This window comes from Archocentrus centrarchus, chromosome 16 (assembly GCF_007364275.1).
Source record: "Archocentrus centrarchus isolate MPI-CPG fArcCen1 chromosome 16, fArcCen1, whole genome shotgun sequence".
Classification (NCBI taxonomy): domain Eukaryota; kingdom Metazoa; phylum Chordata; class Actinopteri; order Cichliformes; family Cichlidae; genus Archocentrus; species Archocentrus centrarchus.
In genome coordinates this window covers 3,452,238-3,471,560 of record NC_044361.1, presented here as the reverse complement: position 1 = coordinate 3,471,560, position 19,323 = coordinate 3,452,238, and the positions used below count along the sequence as shown (strand labels likewise).

Genomic DNA, 19,323 nt, shown 5'->3' with positions numbered 1-19,323 from the left:
ATCATAAACAGATTAAAACAAAAAAGTAAAACCCCAAGATTGCTCTCCTGTTACCAAGCTGTCACCCCAGCCTCACACTGAGCTGTCAGTATGGGTTTATTTTTACGACTTTTCTGCTTTCTTACCGCACGCCTTTGACCCTGTTGCGTTGCTGTTTTTCTTCAGGTGAGAAGGTGGACAGAAATCTCTGCTCGTCTAGCCCAGCTCCAGAGCCTGTGACCTGTGAGGTGCCTTGCTCAAGAGACTGCGTGCTCAGCGACTGGACGTCCTGGTCCACTTGCTCTCAGACGTGCTCCAGTAAGACCATCGAGGGCAAGCAGATGAGGACCCGCTCCGTTCTGGCCTACAACGCTGGGGAAGGTGAATGTGAACCCACCAACAATCTTCTGTCCATGGTGTATGAAAATATATGGAGATGAGGCCTGGATATTGGCTTAGTCACAGCCTTTCAAGTCGTCCTTTGCTGTCAGTCTTCGAATGTCTGGATTTCACACTTGTCTGCATGTGCATTTGTCCTTATCTCAAACAGTCTGCTTATCTGTCCTGGTGATTATTTCTGTTGGTCTGTCTCCTCGCCTGACACTGGTTTTTTTTTTAATCTCTTTCTAAGATCATTTCTCTGCATATGCTTATTCTCTCTCTGGTTTAAAATTTCTGAGAGTGTCTGCATGTTTGTCTGCCGTCCTTTTTGTCATGCGTCTGAATGTTTCATCTGGGTGTGTGTTTTCCTCACAGTCACTGCGATGGTTGTGGCGTGGATCACGGTGATGGAGGGTAACATTTGTAATTGCAGTTTGACGGTAGCTCTTGTATCCCTCTAGCTATGTGTCTACATGCAAAAAAATTAAACTTGTTAGCTTGTTTTGAGCTTTAAAAAATTTGTACATTATCATAACAGCTTTAGGGGAGCTTATAATTGAGTTTTGAATTTATTCAGCAAGTTGTAATTCAGTCAAGCCTTGTTAGCCATGTGTGAAATAGCTGAACTCTTAGCTGTTTTCTGTTGTTCTGCTGTAGTATTAGTTCACCTGGTGCATACCTCACCTGCCACATTAACATTTCTAACGTCCGTATTTATCAAAGGTCTTTCACGGGTGCCGAAGTTTCCAGAACTTTACGGTAAATCTGTAGAAATATTGTAATTGTAGCTTTAGATTAGTTTTAAACCCACACTCTGCTGTGACACAGTTTTATGAACACATAACAATACCTGAAAGTTGAAAGCTATGTCTCTGCACCAAGTTTCCCCCCTCAGAGCAGATTATCTGATTAGAATGTGAGCTCCTTGGCAGATTTTTGTAGCTCATGTGTTACATATTAATGAAGACTTGGAAAAAAAAAAAAATTGGTTGGAACTACAGGAGCCACTCTAACCATAAGACATGGGGCTCATATTAATATGCATCCACCAATGTTTGCATGGGATTCTGTGCTAATTTTAATAAGCTTAATTAATGACCTATTTAGCATAACTGCTTACATTTAATTCTGTGGTGATTATGGTGGGACTTTGGAAAGCCCAAGTGGCTCTTACTGTTTGATAGTCATCAGCTGAATCATATTCAGGGCGCATGCTAAGTGGCAGTTTCTCCAGCAAATTATAGTTTATCTTGCAAACATGCGTGCATTTAAATAAATGATGGAAAAGTGTCCAGAAACACTCACAAATGATAAAGAAGCAATATTTGACCCTGCCTGCCTAATAAATACCCTCTACCAACATGTCCCACATACAGTTAGATCCATAAATCTTTGAGCAAAGACAGTTTTTCCTCTTTAGGCTGCCACAATGGCTCACATAAATATGTGATTGAAGTGCCAATTTTCAGCTTTAATTCAAGCCCATGTACATACAGTTAATGCAATGCTTTTGTTAAACCCCTTGAATTAAAGCTGAAAGTTTGCACTTCAATCACATGTTGATTGTTTCATTTAAAATCCACTGTGGTGGTGTACAGAGGCAAAACTGCAAAAACTGCATCTTTGTTAAAAATGCATGGCCCTAACTGCATATGCAAACACAGTTTAATAGGGTGGCTTTATTTGTTACTGCATCATGTGGGTTATGTTTCCTGTGAGCTGCTTCACATTTCCCCCATTGTCCAGCAAACAGCAGTTTCTAGGTCACCGTTCAGCCACAGCTCAGACTCATTTGGGATGCCATGTCAGGCCAGCGTTGGGACTAGCACTGCACCATTGTTAGTCAGTTAAGATGGCGTGGCACAGTCAGCAAAAAGGAAGCCATACTCAGTGACTATTAGGCTGAGGCTTGTCAGAGTTGGCAGTCTGTGATTCAGACCCGACTGTGTGCACGCCGCCGCTCATTTAGGACCTGGCTCGCTTTCAACTCGGGCAGAGAAATACAGGTGTGAAGAACTCAGTCCTGCAATGCCCCTCAATCTTTCCTGAAAGCCATAAGTGTCTGCAATTACTCTGAAACAGAGATGGCTCTCTCAGCCCATCGACCCAACAACTGACTGACTGCTGCCTCACAAGAGAGGGGCAAGGGAGATGGGCACAGAGTAGGCACAGCCGTGGGAAGAGCAGTAGATAAAGGTTGTGTGCACTAAAGTAGTTCATTTAAGTCTGACCTGTGACTGGCAATAGTTGTCAAACGTTTAAACTCCTCCTATAGGCATAAGAGCCGAAATCCTGAATAAACTGTAAAAATTCTGACTTAAACAGAATTCATGACATTTGCATTTGTTCGGGTTAAATGTAGCATTTTTTCTGCTTTACAACTATAGTAGCTACATGTATTTGTAGTAGGTATTAAATGTTGGCAGCCCAAGATGTATACTGTATGTAGTAATTTAAGGATGTTATTTTACTGCTACTTTGTAGGTCAAAAACCCAAAGAAAAGGTGACAAATCTCAAGTTCATCATTTTTGTTTTCCTGGGCATGTCAACAAACATGATACATTTATTCATTTCTGGCCATCGCGTTCTCTAAATAAAAACATACATGTCTCATTCAAACATCAGAAATTCCCAGTGCTATCTTTGGAATGTAATTGCTGAATATAGAAAGTTTACCCCCCTCTCTTCAAAAAAAAAAAAAAACCTTGACACCCAAAGGCAACAGGAGACAAGAACTGATTATGCTGTCAGTGAAAACAATATCAAATACATCTATATTATGCATTATTCAGTTTTAATGAAAATTGGGGGGGAGGGTAGCACAATGATATTTTGAGCTGTAGTTGCAGTGCCTGAAAAAAGGCAGATGCATATAAATCAACCAACACCAGCCTCAGTGTTTTAGCCTCTGGGGAAACAGATTCTTGCACCTTTCTCGAGACTTGAAGCTGGCTCATTTACAGATTCTGTTCTAGTTTTTTATTCAACAGTTCCCAGCTCCTAGGTGCAAGAAAATGATTTTTGATTATTAGGTTGTCACAATGCATTAGAAGCTTGCTCTATATATGTATAATATTAATATTGACATTGATCGAGAGATCGGGTTAGAAGTTTTATATTGATTGGTCCCATAAGAATAAAACTCTGGCTTTTTCTTGCTAACAGAAACATTATTTTTGTCAAGTTGTTACATGTAAGGTATAAAGCATTTTGTAAAAGACTGAAAAGAGAACTTATCACTGTCATTTTTTTTAACCAAATCGAGACTTTTTTTAAACACCATCACTATTTGACCAGATTTGTCCCAGAAACAAGTCCACAGACAAAACCCCGGCTACAGGAATGTCTGCTGCTTGAGAATTTATGCAAATATTACTCTGTAGCTGGTAATTCTGATTTCAAACTTTCAGTCTGCTATTTGGTGCTGTGTAGCTGATGTCATGTGAAGTAGCTTTTATACTGAAAACTGAACTTTTGGGCCATAAATCTGACACAGTCTGCTGAAAGGCGGTAGTGCTGGGTGATTCTCTTAATCATTACATTACCGAGAGCGCTGGGCTGACTAGGATTTACCTCCTTACATGAAAACACTTTTAAAACTGTGATCTTCACTGTGTTTTTGTATTCCCAGGCGGCGCCCTCTGCCCGAACAGCAGCGCCCTTCAGGAGGTTCGGAACTGTAACGAACACCCCTGCACGATTTACCACTGGCAGACGGGGCCCTGGGGCCCGTGCACTGAAGACCCCTCTACCTCCTCCCTCAACACTTCGGTGGGTGTCCGACCCAGCAGTGACGGTCAGGGTCCCTGCTCCATGGGAATGCAGACTCGCAAAGTCATCTGTGTCCGAGTGAACGTGGGCCAGGTGCCCCCCAAGAAGTAAGCTACATTTCTGCTTCCTTTGAGTACTTGTTTATGTTGGCGTTCAACCAGCACATACCCATTTAAATGCTGCTGCAGAACACTGATTGCTTATTTTCTGTCTCTCTGATTTGTAGCCATATATAACTGTGAAATCAGCTGCTGGAGTGCCGCGTTTTGATGAAAATTACTAAGTTCTCAGAGCTAAAATCCACTTGCTTTGAGTAGTATTTCACAATCACATGCTATCGAAGATCCAAGGGGAGGTGTGTTTCCATTTCAAACAGATCTCTACAGCAGCTGATTTTGCTGATTTGGACACTTTTCACATTCAAAAGGAAAAAAACTCATCAGTGAAATCTGGAGCAGCTTTGAGAAAAAGCCGACAGCCGAAGCTTTGGTTGTGAAATGATTTGTTAAAGAACCTCTTTTGTTTTGGGTTGTTGCTTAATGAACACAGAAAATAGAGAAAATGTAAATTTAAAAAGCCCATCTTACACGCTAGGTCAAACATTAATGTATGAGCATTTGTTTTGGTGTGTAATGGAGCGGGCGGGACATTGAGTAGATCATTTGTCTGTTTACTTTAAAGGACATCAGTGGTAAACTGTACACTGCAAAACCGCGGCTGAAAGTCGATGAGATTAAAAAACAAAAGAGAAGTCAGAAAGCGAGAGACAGATGAGAGAGACAGATGAGAGAGACGGCGGCGGGTGGGGGAGCAAAGTGAAATGACAACGAGATGCTGAGCAGATGCTACGTGAAGCTAACTCCCAAGTCCTATCTACCGTTTGCAGGCAACCGCAGATAAATAAATAATCTCTCTGTCCCTGAAAGTCTAATTAACCCTGCCGTTTTGGGCGCTGGTAATTTCTCATTGATGATAATGACAGTAATTAAATGGGATTGATACTTTAAGGCAATTTAATCATGGGGGAGATGAGAGACAAGATGTTTGTGGTTAGCTCTGAAGACCACACTGCACGAGGCGAATTCAAAACACGGGCGTTTACTTTAACATCCGCCACAAAGTTCATCTCTAGTCTGGTGTCCGTTATGCTCTGTTGATTCGCTTGATAACAGAAGATAAAAGGAGTTGATCCGCATTTGTTGCTTTTTGCTGAAAATAAATCCAAAGCAAATTGATTTAGGCTCTGCAAAAATAAAAACAAAAGGTCTCCTAATGTGTGTTCTCTTATGTTAAATGATTTTCTTTTGTTTCTCGCTCTAATTCCGGAAGAAAATCCCCAAGCACAGTTATCACTGAGGAGAGGATGGGAACATCAATTATTTAAAGGGTCGGAGCGTGTTGGGCATTTTACAAGGGAAATGTGATTCATGGAGAACAACACAGGATAAAATGAAGATTAATGTCCAGTTCAGTGGTGGCTGTTGGAGCAGCTGACCCAGTCAGTGCAGCTGCAGATGAGAGGTGAAAGTCCTGGAAGTCTTTAATCGTGTGTATTTTAAAGCCACACTGCTGGCACAGGTAGAGCAACAGATAAACACAGGCTCAGTGGCTTGGAGAGTAGGAGGTGCAGAGGTGTCAAGGCTAATGGCTCTGAGTAGCTGACAGAAAGAGGTTTCAGTCAATTTGTTTCCATCATCTTTCCTTTTACTGCTCAATAACTTTATATAATCAACTATAATTTGCAACAAGGGCAAAAGAGCAGGATGCAATGATATCACTAGCATTTGTCATGATGTTACCAGTTTCAGACCCAAGAAACAGACTCAAATCACCAAAAGATTTATTTACAGTAGGGCAGGAGAGCAGTGGGGCAGGGGAAGTCTGCAGGAGAGAAGAGAAGCTGTTAGGGCCAGTAGACTTGAGATTTGTCTTGACAGAGGTGGAAACCAAATTTCTTGCTTGGTGATGTCTAGATGCTTGGCTTGGGGGGGGAGGGGGGGGGGGCAGGAGGCAGGCTGGGCAGGAGGCAGGCTGGGGGTCCATGGCTGGCAGAAATGATTTGGTGGAGAGAGTGGGCAGGCAGGTGAGGTACAGGTAAGTCCTGAGAGTGACTTCTCATGAGAGCGGTGAAGGCTGGTAATGGGCAGGGAGCACTTGACTCTTCACAGAAATACAAGTAAGGCCTTCTAGGAATGAGAAGAAAGCTCCAGATGAAGAACTGAGGCAGAAACAGAGGCTCAAGATTACAGGATGAATTACTCAGGAATAAGGACTAACCTGACTGAGCCAAACTACCACAATACCACAATTCAACTATCTGGCAGAGAATTGAGTTACATAAATACACCGGCTTGGACACCAGAATAATTCTAATAATAATGAGAAGATGCATTGCAGGTGCAAGAGTGCAAGCTTGGAAAGGCAGCTCCGCCCGCGGGTGGAACACAGACCAGCCCACCTCTCTACCTGAGAGAATAGAGAGAAAAGGAAAGCAAAGGTGAAAATCCCCCCAAGCCTGCCCGAACCCTGACAAGATTCAAAAGAAGATATTAAAAGGGGATTCCTGCTCAGCCTCTCAGTAGGTGGTTATTGTTACTAACCTCAGCTGACCCTATTCAAGGTTTTGAGTAATGAAAGTCACACAGGTACCTTAAAAAACTCCCAGGAGTTGTTTGACATTTTCAGCCTGTGCACCCTTCGAAGGAGATTGTTTTTTCTGTGACTTACTTAATGAGTGAATCATTTTGGGGATGCTGAGATCTGCGTGGTAACAGGCTTTAAAATAGAGGCCATTAGAGCAAACAAACGAACAGAATGACCAAACTCCGGGCTGTAAAGCAAATCTACACCCATTTAAGACTAAGGTCTGTCAGGTGTATCAGTATTATCATATGCTGTTATAATGTTTATACTGAAAAGGTTATTGTTACTGTAATTCTTGACTAATTCTCCTACACAGCAAAGAAACAAAGTAAACCTTATTACTGAAAACATGTTCAGGACCTCCGTGCACACACTAGGCAGCTGATTACAAAGCAGCTGGGATGAGAATTAGCACTTCCTCATCTGATTCTCACTTGTAATTGTGAGGAAGTGCTCGATCTGAGATGGGGAGGAGTTCCTACACCAAGTGGAGAAATGCAAGTAGCCTATATCGGTGATGGGGTAGGGGACTGACAGACAGATTCAGGTAGCACCTGCAGAGTGGAAGCTCTCCCAGTCTGTTGTGGTCAGAATAAAAATCAGAAAACTTTACTTGATTTAAATTTGGCTGATCTCATGTTCAGTGTCATCTTCATATGAGCCTAATTTTATGTGGAGGATCATCAGTGGGAATGAGAACTGGGTCTCCAGCTACAGGAGTGTGCCATTTTCAGCAGTTTAAGTTGAAGAGTCTACGTTTTCTAAGCCCTACAGCAAGCGAGGGGTGAGACTGGGAGGGGGATGTTTCATTCTTTCTTCTGCTGTGCCATCCTGAGATTTTTGAAAATTCATTTATTTGGGGGGGGGTGTACAAAGGCAGAGTCTTAACTCACCACATGGACCATCACAATCGGATTCCTGAAGTAAAAAGGAATACTTTAATCGGACTTGATCTGAGGAATCTGAAAATATCAGTTGTGCTGAAAACAATCCAGAGGTGCACAAGAAGATGAGCTTGAACATGAGATCAGACAAATTTAAATTAAGTAAGCAGTGGGCTGACTGGGACTTATTTTGTCAACCATAAGATAAACTACTTAAAAGAGAGACCTAAAATATAGATCCAGAAGAAGAATTTATGTATGGGCGTCTAATTTTGTTTCATAAGCAGTGTGTGGACTTAAAAGCATATACTGACACAGTTGTTTGTTTTTTTAATTTATTAGAAAGACCAGATTTTCCATTAGATAATGGGATGAAGCATTTCTGGCATTCAACTCCTAGTCCCACCCTCTTAAAGATGATGGAACTAGGAGTTGTGTTTAATGGGTTGTACCTCAGGAAAAGTGCATGCACCATCACTGCTTGAGTTTCTGTCTGCCTGGGGGCAAAAAACAGAATGACAGATACTGAGAGTGCTGTCAAACACAAGTCTCTCCACAGATTCTTTCACGGTTGTGGGAGAAGTTAGCCTTCAGGGCTGGCAGAAAGCCTTTCCTGCTAGAAAGCTTTCTTGGAGAAAGTGTTCATGCTTCATACTAGAAACATTAATGTAACATATGATTAATGTTGTGAAATGGACTAAATTAAACCTAAGCATGATTTGTGCTTTTGTATTTTTGTTAACCTTGTCAAAACCTAAACTGTGGCAGTAAATTTGGTAGAAAATAATACACTTAATAATACACACCCCAGTCCTGTGTACAGTATGAATCTGTCCTGATACTAGCTCATCTGACTTCCTGAAGTCTTTGTGCCTTCTCCCATTTATCCCTGTACTGTAGCTCTTTTCACCTCTCTTCAGTGACCCGTGCTGCTGTCCATGGTGCTGAAGAAGGTTTCCTCTTGCTAATTTCCTGTACACACACAGTGGCTTGCAAAAGTATTCATACCCCTTGAACTTTTCCATATTTTGTCACATTACAACCAGAAACATAAATATATTTCACTGGAATTTAATGTGAAAGACCAACACAAAGTTGTATACAATTGTGAAGTGGAAAGAAAATTATACATGATTCAAAACATTTTTACAAAAAATGTGCAAAAGTAAAAATACTCCCATTAAAAATATAGCCTATTAGAATTTACCTCTTGTATCTTCACTATATATAAAATTCACCAAGATATATAAACAAACAACCTTAATGATGACATAGCCATCCCTCCAAAGCATAACATTGGCCAAATAATTAGAAACACCTACAGCCTACAACTAGCACAAACAGTTACCACTATGAACCAAATCAATTTACAAACAAATACAATGACTGCTAAACCCACATGTAAACAACAACAACCGTCAAAGCACATTCATGTAACAGGTTATTAGCAGCAAGCAGACAATAAACTTGAACGTTGTGTCTATGATGTCCATTTCTATCAGAGGCATTACAGGCTGTTCCTCTTACCGGCTGCCTCTCCAGTGTTTTAGATGTCTGGCCTGCACAGACTTTCAGAGCCACACGATCCTCCAGTGTATTCTGCTCGCGTTTTGATGTATGCTACCGCGTTAATCTGTTTGAATGGCGCGGCTGCAGGTCACATGACATTGTGCACTAACTGGGATCAGCTGTAAAGCACATAATGCAGGTGAAATTTCACCTGCATATTTTACCCCCTTTTTTAAAAAAAAAAAAAATTTAATTTATTTATTTTCCTCTTCCCTGAAGACAAAGGGTTAAAAATCAGGTTTGACTGTACAACCCTTATGATTATTTTGGACAGAAATACACTCATAGCAAAGTAACTGAAGAGATTGGATTAAGTTTAGCAGACCTTAAGATGATCTCTGTCCTCAGTATTCTCAGGCAAGGCAGCCAGATCAGCCAAAGCAAAGATCACCGCAAACATTGCGATCAAAAGGGAAAAGATAGGCCTAAGGCTATTCCTCTACCTTCTGGCTCATGTCTAGGAAAATAAAATGAAGTAAGTCTCAGGCTTACTTAGCAGCTGGAAACGAGAGATTGTTGCGCCCACATCTTCACAGAGGTTGAGCTCTATCACAGCAACCTGGATCAAGCTTTTGTACTTAATGGCCAAGGAGGCAAAGCAGACACTGGAGAGAGATCTCAACACCAGCAACACCAAGGATATGTGGCAGGCGATTCAGAGCATCACAGGCTACAAAAACAGGAGCGCCCCCACCATGTGTGAGCCCACGTTACCAGATGGGCTGCATGTTGCCCTCGCTTTGATCTCCTCAACAAAGAGTCAGCTGTAAAGTCGACTCTACCTCCAGAGGACCTGCCACTATCAGTATCCACAGAGGCTGTGAGAAGAATCCTCCTGAGAGTGAATATGAGTAAGTCTGTTTGGCCTGATAACCTGGCCTTGTACTAAAACATGTTATTACTGACATTTTTAGCATGTCACTGTCAGTGTTTTGAGACAGCCGTGATTGTCCATAGGTGTGCAGTGTGGAGTCTGAATGCCCTGCGGCACAAAAAGTGCTTTAAGATATTGGTTCTTCATCACATTAAAGACAACATCTCTGCCAGCTTGGCCCCTCACTAGATTACATTCAGAACCAACACAACCGCAGAAGATGCTGCGTCCACACTGTCTTCAAAAACCTTGAAAATAAAAACACCTTGGCATTCAATACCCCCCCACCCCCCAATGACTGTCAAACTCTGCACTCTAGGATTTAATATCATGCTCTGCAATTGGATATTGAACTTCCTCGCAAACTGAGTGCAGGCAGTTTGGATTGGTAGTCACACCTCCTCCACTCTATTGCTCAACATTGTAGCCCACAGGAGTCATCCACTCAGCCCGTTCCTGTCTCTGGGACTGCATTTACAGATATGAAGAGAACTTTAGGGTGAATTTTGCACATTACCCAAGTCTCATCAGCCAGATTACAGCCAATAATATGACTTCAAATTGGGGGAAAACTCAAAGGTATTGCAGAGTCACGCATAGACAAGAACCATGTTAACAAATCTAAGGAATTGTTTGATTTAGAAAAGATGATGCAAGGACAAACAGAAAACCTCACACATCTCCACTCTTAAAGAAAGCTTAAACAGGACCGTGCTTAACTTTTAGAGAGGAACAATAGAAAGCATCCTAACTGGAACCATCACAAACATAAAGAAAGGGATATGCACGGCCCAAAATATGAAGGTTCTGCAGCAGGTGATTAAAATCACCCAACCACATCAGTGATATCAGTGAGGTGTGATTTCTCTGCAGAGCCCAAAGGATACTAAAACAATACCCACTCTAGCTGTACAGTCTGTTCACCCAGCTGCCATCTGGCAAGCAGCACAGATGTGCTCAGTGCTCTACACCAGGTTTCAGAGCAGTTTCTTTTATTAGGCTGTGAAATTATTAAATTCATCCTCCTCACTCCACCACAAAAATAGTTTTATGACTTGGCTATTTATTCATTCCGTTATAATTTTCTGTGAGTAACATAATGAGATTTCATTTGTAGTTTCATTGTACATTTTTTGTTGCATTATGATAATTAAACCCTGTATCTTGTTCAAAGTCTTCAGTTTGATTTATCTCATGCCACAGTCCCTGGAAGGGGTCCAAACTTGATTGCATTGCAGCAGAAGGCTCTCTGACTGCACAACCTTGCCCTTTTTCTAAGCCTTGAATGCTTAAAAATGTTGGTTGTTGCCCTCAACTTTCACACTTCTCAGCGAAATTAATTTGACTCTTCGCTTAACTTGACAAAGACTGCCACCAAGATGGGTTCTTTTAATGTAGTTTCCAATTAGCATATACCAGCCAGTACATTTCTCTGCTATAAAAGAGGTCTGACAATCAACACTTTAACTGAAACAAATTTCCAAGGAAACATGAGACAATTAACTGAGTGGTAAGGCATCAGAAGTTTTGGACAAAGCAGAAGATGCAAAATGTATAAAAAAAAGTTATTTACAGTTTCAGGAGGTGCAGAAACACAACAGGAATATCCACTGAACACCAGTGACAATTACAACGATGAACAGCAGATAAGGGAGTTACAGAATTTGCTGTAGAATGAATCCATGTTGAAAGGAGGTCGGTGTGGGTTGATGGTCGGCAAATCTTTTGTCCTGTCTCACTCCCTTCACCCCCAACCAGTTTCCACAGATGTTAAAAGGGAGTTTTTCCTTCCTGCTGTCAAAAAGTGCTCGCTTATAGGAGGGGGGGGGGGGGGGGGGGGGGTCATCTGATTACTGGGGTTTTCTATGTATTATTGTAGAGACTTTACCTTACACTATAGAGTGCCTTGAGGTGAGTGTTGTTGTGATTTGGCACTGTATAAATAAAATTGAATTTAATTGAATAGAATTTAACACATGAGGCAGCTGTTTCATTCACATGTTAAATCTACTCAGTGTTTTCTTGTTTTTACTTTGATAATTGTTGTTCAGTCTTGAACCATGAATTTATTGACCCAGACTCAAATGTGTTTCTTGCTTTGGATAAGTGTTTATTTGAACTCAAATTAGGACCGCTTCTTAAAGTTTGTCTTGTCAGGTTTCCACTTAAACTAAAACAGTTAAATAATAGTTTCCATAAAAAAAGGGGCTCAGCACTGACTGCAAAGGTTCAGAACAAACATATTTTGTTTTATTGGTAAATCTTATCGGTTTCATAGAGGGGGAAAAACACGAGCAGCAGTTTTAATGGTAATGTTGTACAAAACTGTGCATTTAGCATTTTGTCTGTACCCATGTGATAGTCAATAACAGATCATCTTCTTCTCTCTGTCATCTCATAATCAATGTTGCATAAGCCATTTTGTTTTACAGAATAAAAGTGAAGTTAAGATTCTTTTAGAACACAAGGGAATTAACTTTCATCTCTTTCATGGCTCCTTATTGTATTGTTTTTCAGAGCATAGGCTATTTCTGTTTATTTGGTGGTGATAGTCATGATCCAGTATAAATTTAGAAACAATCAGATGCTTCTCACAATGAGAAGACAGCGTCACACAATGAGAAGACAAACTAAAACTTGTGCGCAGCATGTTTGAAGACAGACAGTCTGAGAAGTGACAACATGTACCAAACACAGACAATCAGTCAGCTGGGATGAGCAGTAGTCAGACGTCAGTAGCAATCAAAAAGGATAAGGCATATACAGCCTGTTGACTGAGAGTTGACAAGTTTACTTCACTGTTTTTCATTCATTTGTAATGTATTTTATTAGAGTACACACAGCTCACACAGAGAAATTCCCTCTTTTTTTCTGTTAATGTTCTCCATCTAAAGGTATCTATGGAGACAGTTATTTTTTTAAATCAAACCTTGTAGGATCCCAGTCCTGACCTAAACATCCAATATGCTTTGACAAACATGAAATATGAAGCAAAGATAAAGTAACTTCATTGATCTTCCATTAGATATACATTGCTCAAAACAATAAAGGGAACACTTAAACAACACAATATAACTCCAAGTAAATCAAACTTCTGTGAAATCAAACTGTCCACTTAGGAAGCAAAACTGATTGACAATCAATTTCACATGCTGTTGTGCAAATGGAATAGACAACAGGTGGAAATTATTGGCAATTACCAAGACACACTCAATATAGGAGTGGTTCTGCAGGTGGGGACCACAGACCACTTCTCAGTACCTATGCTTTCTGGCTGATGTTTTGGTCACTTTTGAATGTTGGTGGTGCTTTCACACTCGTGGTAGCATGAGACGGACTCTACAACCCACACAAGTGGCTCAGGTAGTGCAGCTCATCCAGGATGGCACATCAATGCGAACTGTGGCAAGAAGGTTTGCTGTGTCTGTCAGCGTAGTGACCAGAGGCTGGAGGCGCTACCAGGAGACAGGCCAGTACACCAGGAGACAGGCCAGTACACCAGGAGACGTGGAGGAGGCCGTAGGAGGGCAACAACCCAGCAGCAGGACCGTTACCTCCGCCTTCGTGCAAGGAGGAACAGGAGGAGCACTGCCAGAGCCCTGCAAAATGACCTCCAGCAGGCCACAAATGTGCATGTGTCTGCACAAACGGTTAGAAACCAACTCCATGAGGATGGCATGAGGGCCCGACGTCCACAGATGGGGGTTGTGCTCACAGCCCAACACCGTGCAGGACGCTTGGCATTTGCCAGAGAACACCAGGATTGGCAAATTTGCCACTGGCGCCCTGTGCTCTTCACAGATGAAAGCAGGGTCACACTAAGCACATGTGACAGACGTGACAGAGTCTGGAGACGCCGTGGAGAGCGATCTGCTGCCTGCAACATCCTTCAGCATGACCGGTTTGGCAGTGGGTCAGTAATGGTGTGGGGTGGCATTTCTTTGGAGGGCCGCACAGCCCTCCATGTGCTCGCCAGAGGTAGCATGACTGCCATTAGGTACCGAGATGAGATCCTCAGACCCCTTGTGAGACCATATGCTGGTGCGGTTGGCCCTGGGTTCCTCCTAATGCAGGACAATGCTAGACCTCATGTGGCTGGAGTGTGTCAGCAGTTCATGCAAGATGAAGGCATTGAAGCTATGGACTGGCCCGCCCGTTCCCCAGACCTGAATCCGATTGAGCACATCTGGGACATCATGTCTCGCTCCATCCACCAACGTCACGCTGCACCACAGACTGTCCAGGAGTTGGCGGATGCTTTAGTCCAGGTCTGGGAGGAGATGCCTCAGGAGACCATCCGCCACCTCATCAGGAGCATGCCCAGGCATTGTAGGGAGGTCATACAGGCATGTGGAGGCCACACACAATACTGAGCCTCATTTTGACTTGTTTTAAGGACATTACATCAAAGTTGGATCAGCCTGTAGTGTGTTTTTCCACTTTAATTTTGTGTGTGACTCCAAATCCAGGCCTCCATTGGTTAATAAATTTGATTTCCATTGATGATTTTTGTGTGATTTTGTTGTCAGCACATTCAACTTTGTACAGAACAAAGTATTCAATGAGAATATTTCATTCATTCAGATCTAGGATGTGTTATTTGAGTGTTCCCTTTATTTTTTTGAGCAGTGTATATTCAGAATGAGGATGAGTGCCGCAGGACATGCATTGTGTGTCAGATGGCAACCAAGGGCAGAGGGCCTAGTGGACTGATCGCCTACCATTGGGATATGGAACATTCCCACTCTCTGGTGGGGAAGGAAGCTGCTGATAGATACTGGTAGGCCATGCGGAACGTGGCTCAGGCAGTGGCTGAAGCAAAATCTTGGGTGTGGGGGAAGTTTGGTGACGCCATGGAGAAAGAATTTAAGACTGCCTCGAAGCAATTCTGGAAAACCATCAGGTGAGTCAGGAGGGGAAAGCAGTGCTCTACTCACATGGTGTATAGTGTGGGTGGGGTGCTGCTGACTTCAACTGAGGATATAGTCAGGTGGTGGAAGGAGTACTTCAAGGACCCACTTAATCCCACTGACACGCCTTCTGTGGAGGAAGCAGTGTCTGGGGATGAGGAGGAGGACTCATCCAACTCCTTGGTGGCAGGGCCCCTGAGGGTGGATGAGATGACCCTGAGTTCTTAAAGGCTCTGGATGTTGTGGGGCAATATCCAGAGCTTGGTTCCCATTGAAGGCAATAAGTCGGACTTGTTTTTGGTGGGTGTTAGACTCCACCAGGGCTGCCCTTTGTCTCCAATTATCTTCATAATTTTTATGGACAGAATTTCTAGGCATAGCCAAGTGGCGGAAAGCTTCTGCCTTGGTGGCCTCAGAATCTCATCGCTGCTTTTTATGGATGATGCGGTCCTGTTGGCTTCATCAGTTCATGGCCTCACACTGGAGCGGTCTACAGCAGAGTGTGAAGAGGCAGGTATAACAATTGGCAACTAGAGTTCAGAGGCCATGGTTCTTAGGCAGAAAAAGGTTAAAGTGACCACTCCAGGGCAGGGATGAGGTGCTGCCCCAAGTGGAGGAGTTTAAACATCTCAGGTCTTGGTCATGAGTGACTGGAGAGGGAAGCAAAAGATTGATAAACAGATTGAGGCTGCAGGTGCAGTGATCTGGACACTGCACCGATCCATCGTGGTGAAGAGAGAGCTGGACATAAAAGCAAAGCTCTACCTTCACCTATGGTGGTCACAACCTTTGGTAGTCACCAAAAGAACAAGACTCTGGAGACAGAAATGAGCTTTCTCCGAAGGGTGGCTGGTCTCTCCCTGAGAGATGGTGTGAAGAGTGCAGCCATTCGAGAGGGGCTCAGAGAAGATCCACTACTCCTCCACAGTGAAAAGAGCCATTTAAGGTGGTTCAGCCCTCTGACTAGGATGCCTCCTTGGCGAGGTTGGTGAGGTGTTTCGAGCATGTCCTACTAAGAAGAGACGCTGGTATAGACCCAGGACATACTGGAGATATTATACTTCTTGGCTGGCCCAGGAATGAATCAGTGTTCCCCCAGATAAGCTGAAGGAGGTGGTTGGGGAGACTGAGGTCCTGGTTTCTCTGCTTATGCTGCTGTGCCCATGACCTGGCCCCAGATTCAATTCAGTTTTATTTATATAGCACCAAATCACAACAAACAGTCGCCTCAAGGCACTTTGTATTGCAGGTAAAGACCCTACAATGATGAGCAGAAGAAAATGTATATGTGTGTATGGACTATAACTGCCACCCTGAGATAACCGGAAAAAGACTAAAATGAGAGGGCCTGCAGAAATGAAGCATAGTGTCAATTCAGGGAGTCCACAAAGTGAAGCTCTGCTGCAATTCTGGCAGCTCAGCCAATTGGCAAGTCTACTGTTGGAGGCGCTATTAGCTGCTGCTTTAGCCTGCCCACCAGTGCTTCGCATATGCAAGCCACTTTGCAATCCACCTCAGCTGTTTTTATGACTTAATCGGTATCATATCAGTTATTATTTGTTTCTTCTCTGTTCTGTGCTCAGTTTTGTTGTTGAGCTCCTCAACTTCTGCTTTCCACATACAGGGATGATTCTTGCTTGGTCCCAGACAAGTGTCTGATGTCCTCTCATTTAGCTGTTTGAGCTTTCTAACATGTTTCTATTACCAAAAAAGTGATAAGATGAGCAAGAGAAGATTCATCAGGTTTACTTTTAATAAGACACATATTAGTAGCAGTGTGTGACAGTGTTGATTTGCCCACCACACAGCTCCAGAGAACACTTCAGCAACCCTTGTTATAGATCCTGCACGTCAGTTGACCTGTTAAAAGGATTAAACAGTCTTTCCAAAAAATAATGATTTCACCCAACTTGTGCTTTGTGCATACCTTAGGGAGGTCTCAGACCAGAGCTATACTTACAAATATAAATTACTGCAGATGGAAATAAAAAACGTCTTTTGAATTTGGTGGTTCTGATTGAATTTATCCAATTTTGCAGGTTTGTCCTGCAAAGAAGTGATGATCAATAAGAACCAGTGTGTACAGTGGGAATTTACTCATCACAAGTTTTCAGCTTCAGTGACCCATGTTATAGATCCCAGAAGTCAGTGGAACAGTTGGAGGGATTCCCTCATTTGGTGATTTTACAGTGGTGGTGGAGAACTCTGATACTGCTCCAAAGTTTAATGTTCATCTTGGTTGTGATTAGTGAAAATTCAAAGACCACAACAGAAGATTTACAATTTTTTTTAATCCCTCATCCACTTAGTAATCTGCATTCCCGTTTTTCCAACTATTTACTGTATCTAGTTTTTCCCTTAATTTGTCACCTGGCTGTAGTTTGCTCTTGTTAATTCATATTAATTCCTGTAGATTTAATTTAGTGCTTTAAAAAGCACCTTTCTTTTGCACCGTTTCTTCCTTGTCCAGAATAATGCAACACCTCTGGTTTCCAGGCCTTGTTTTCATCACTGGCAGTATTTCCTAGGAGTGACTAGACACGGATGATTTTTTTGTTTTTTGTTTTTTTTTCCTGGTCTACATGTCTTCATCTGGCACAATCCAACTGGCAGGTATTCTTGATCAGTGCACCCATGGGATCCCAGCAAAACAAACAAACATGGCCGCCTGAACCCTCCATATGCAGATGTGTCCTGTCTCATTCACAGATGGATCTGAGCTGTCTTCCTCCCACAGCCTCAGGCAGTGAACCTCACACAGTGCGTGTCACCCTCGTACACACAGTCACACACACGCACAAACAGCACATGCACAAACACTGACTGTCAAAGCCCAAAGACACAACAGAGACAAATATGTCAGTGCCTCAGGCTTGGGCTGCGATCATCCCCATCGAGAACGCTGTTGTGGTGTGAGGAAAAAAACAATAACGTCTGCTTATTGATTCTGACAGTGTGTGCTGACACACACCGACTGTGTGTGTTTGTATAATCACATTGATGCGGTGGAATTTGTGAAAAAGAGTGATTCATGGTTATGATGTTCGACAGTGGCTGTATTAAGCCCAGTCAATCATCTTCCTGCCATGTTTTCTAATGGAGGTTGTGTTTACTCTGTTTTTGACTATAATAGATAGCTAAAAGCCCTCGAGACAGAGGGCCATAAGACGCTCGTGAAAGGGTCCTTGAAGAACTGCAGTAGTTTTATGCTAAATTAAACAAATGATGTTCTTGTTTTGTTGTCCATAATTTTGATAATGAAATTAATTAAGCCTTATCTTTTCCCACCAGACCATGTTTTTGTGCATGTACACTTAAAACTACTGACAGTTCTTTGCTTTGAATCTTCATCCTGTTCAACCATCTGCTCATTTTTTTTCGAAAACAGCCCCTCGCTGAACAGATTACTCATCGCGTTAATAGCAGCAAGCAAAACACGAGCATTAGCCCGGCTGCTCATCTTGATGTTGTGCTTTGGGACAAGCTCGCAGTTCCATGTCTTCGGCTCACTACAAATCATTATGTTTAAAGATCGTAATGAGTTTGTGACACTGACTGGAACCAGCAAGTCAGTTTAAACCAGATGCTATTACTGGATTCATTTCAGTGACGAGCATTTCCCAGTGATGTACACAAGTGAAGACGCAGAAAGAGGAAACTGTAGAATTGGAAATTGTGCAGCTGGGATGTTATACCCCGAGCGCCTAGTAAATAAGAATTTTACTCCTTGAACAAACAATAAAATCAATGTGACAAGCAAGGATAAATAAATTGAATATTAAAAACAACAATGACACAGAGGAGAAATAAGAAAGAAAAAGCACTGGAATGATAAAATGTATACACGATAGAAAAATGCATAAATAACAATATTACAGCTTGATTTCACACCCACACGGAGTGAATCTCCCAGCCAGGCATTGTGCTCTAAGTATTCTGGCTGGTGATGTGCTCTGAAAACCAAACATTGCCTGTTCTTTCTTTCTGAAAACTGGATTTTAATTGAATTTTAATCGTCCAAATTTGGATAATACCCGTCATTAGTGGGGCTACAATATAATTAGACTTAAGTGAGGGGATTGGGAGTGGGGCTCAAACAGGTTTGTTTTCTCTGTAGAGTGAGACATGCTATGTGTCAGCTTATTGCCCTGTATGTAGAATATCTTTATCTTTTAAAAGATAAAAGATGTTCCCCCATCTATCCCAACTATCCATTTTCTACTGCTTATCCAATCCAGGGTTTGGGGGGGTGGGGGTGGAGTGGAGGAGCCTATCCCGGCTGCCACAGGGCAAGAGCCAGTGTACACCCTG

General features: G+C 42.4%; 1 protein-coding gene across 2 annotated transcripts in view; it reads left to right on the top strand.

Moving 5' to 3' along the window:
• thsd7ab (thrombospondin, type I, domain containing 7Ab) overlaps positions 1-19,323 on the top strand; it is a 195,901-nt gene that overhangs the window by 104,620 nt on the left and 71,958 nt on the right. Inside the window, exons 7-10 of one of the 2 annotated variants that reach the window (XM_030750730.1) lie at positions 166-360; positions 736-774; positions 1,084-1,119; positions 3,993-4,239. In XM_030750730.1, the coding sequence (XP_030606590.1) occupies positions 166-360; positions 736-774; positions 1,084-1,119; positions 3,993-4,239 (517 nt within the window). The remainder of the gene's footprint in view (positions 1-165; positions 361-735; positions 775-1,083; positions 1,120-3,992; positions 4,240-19,323) is intronic. The other variant, XM_030750731.1, reaches the window with a different exon arrangement.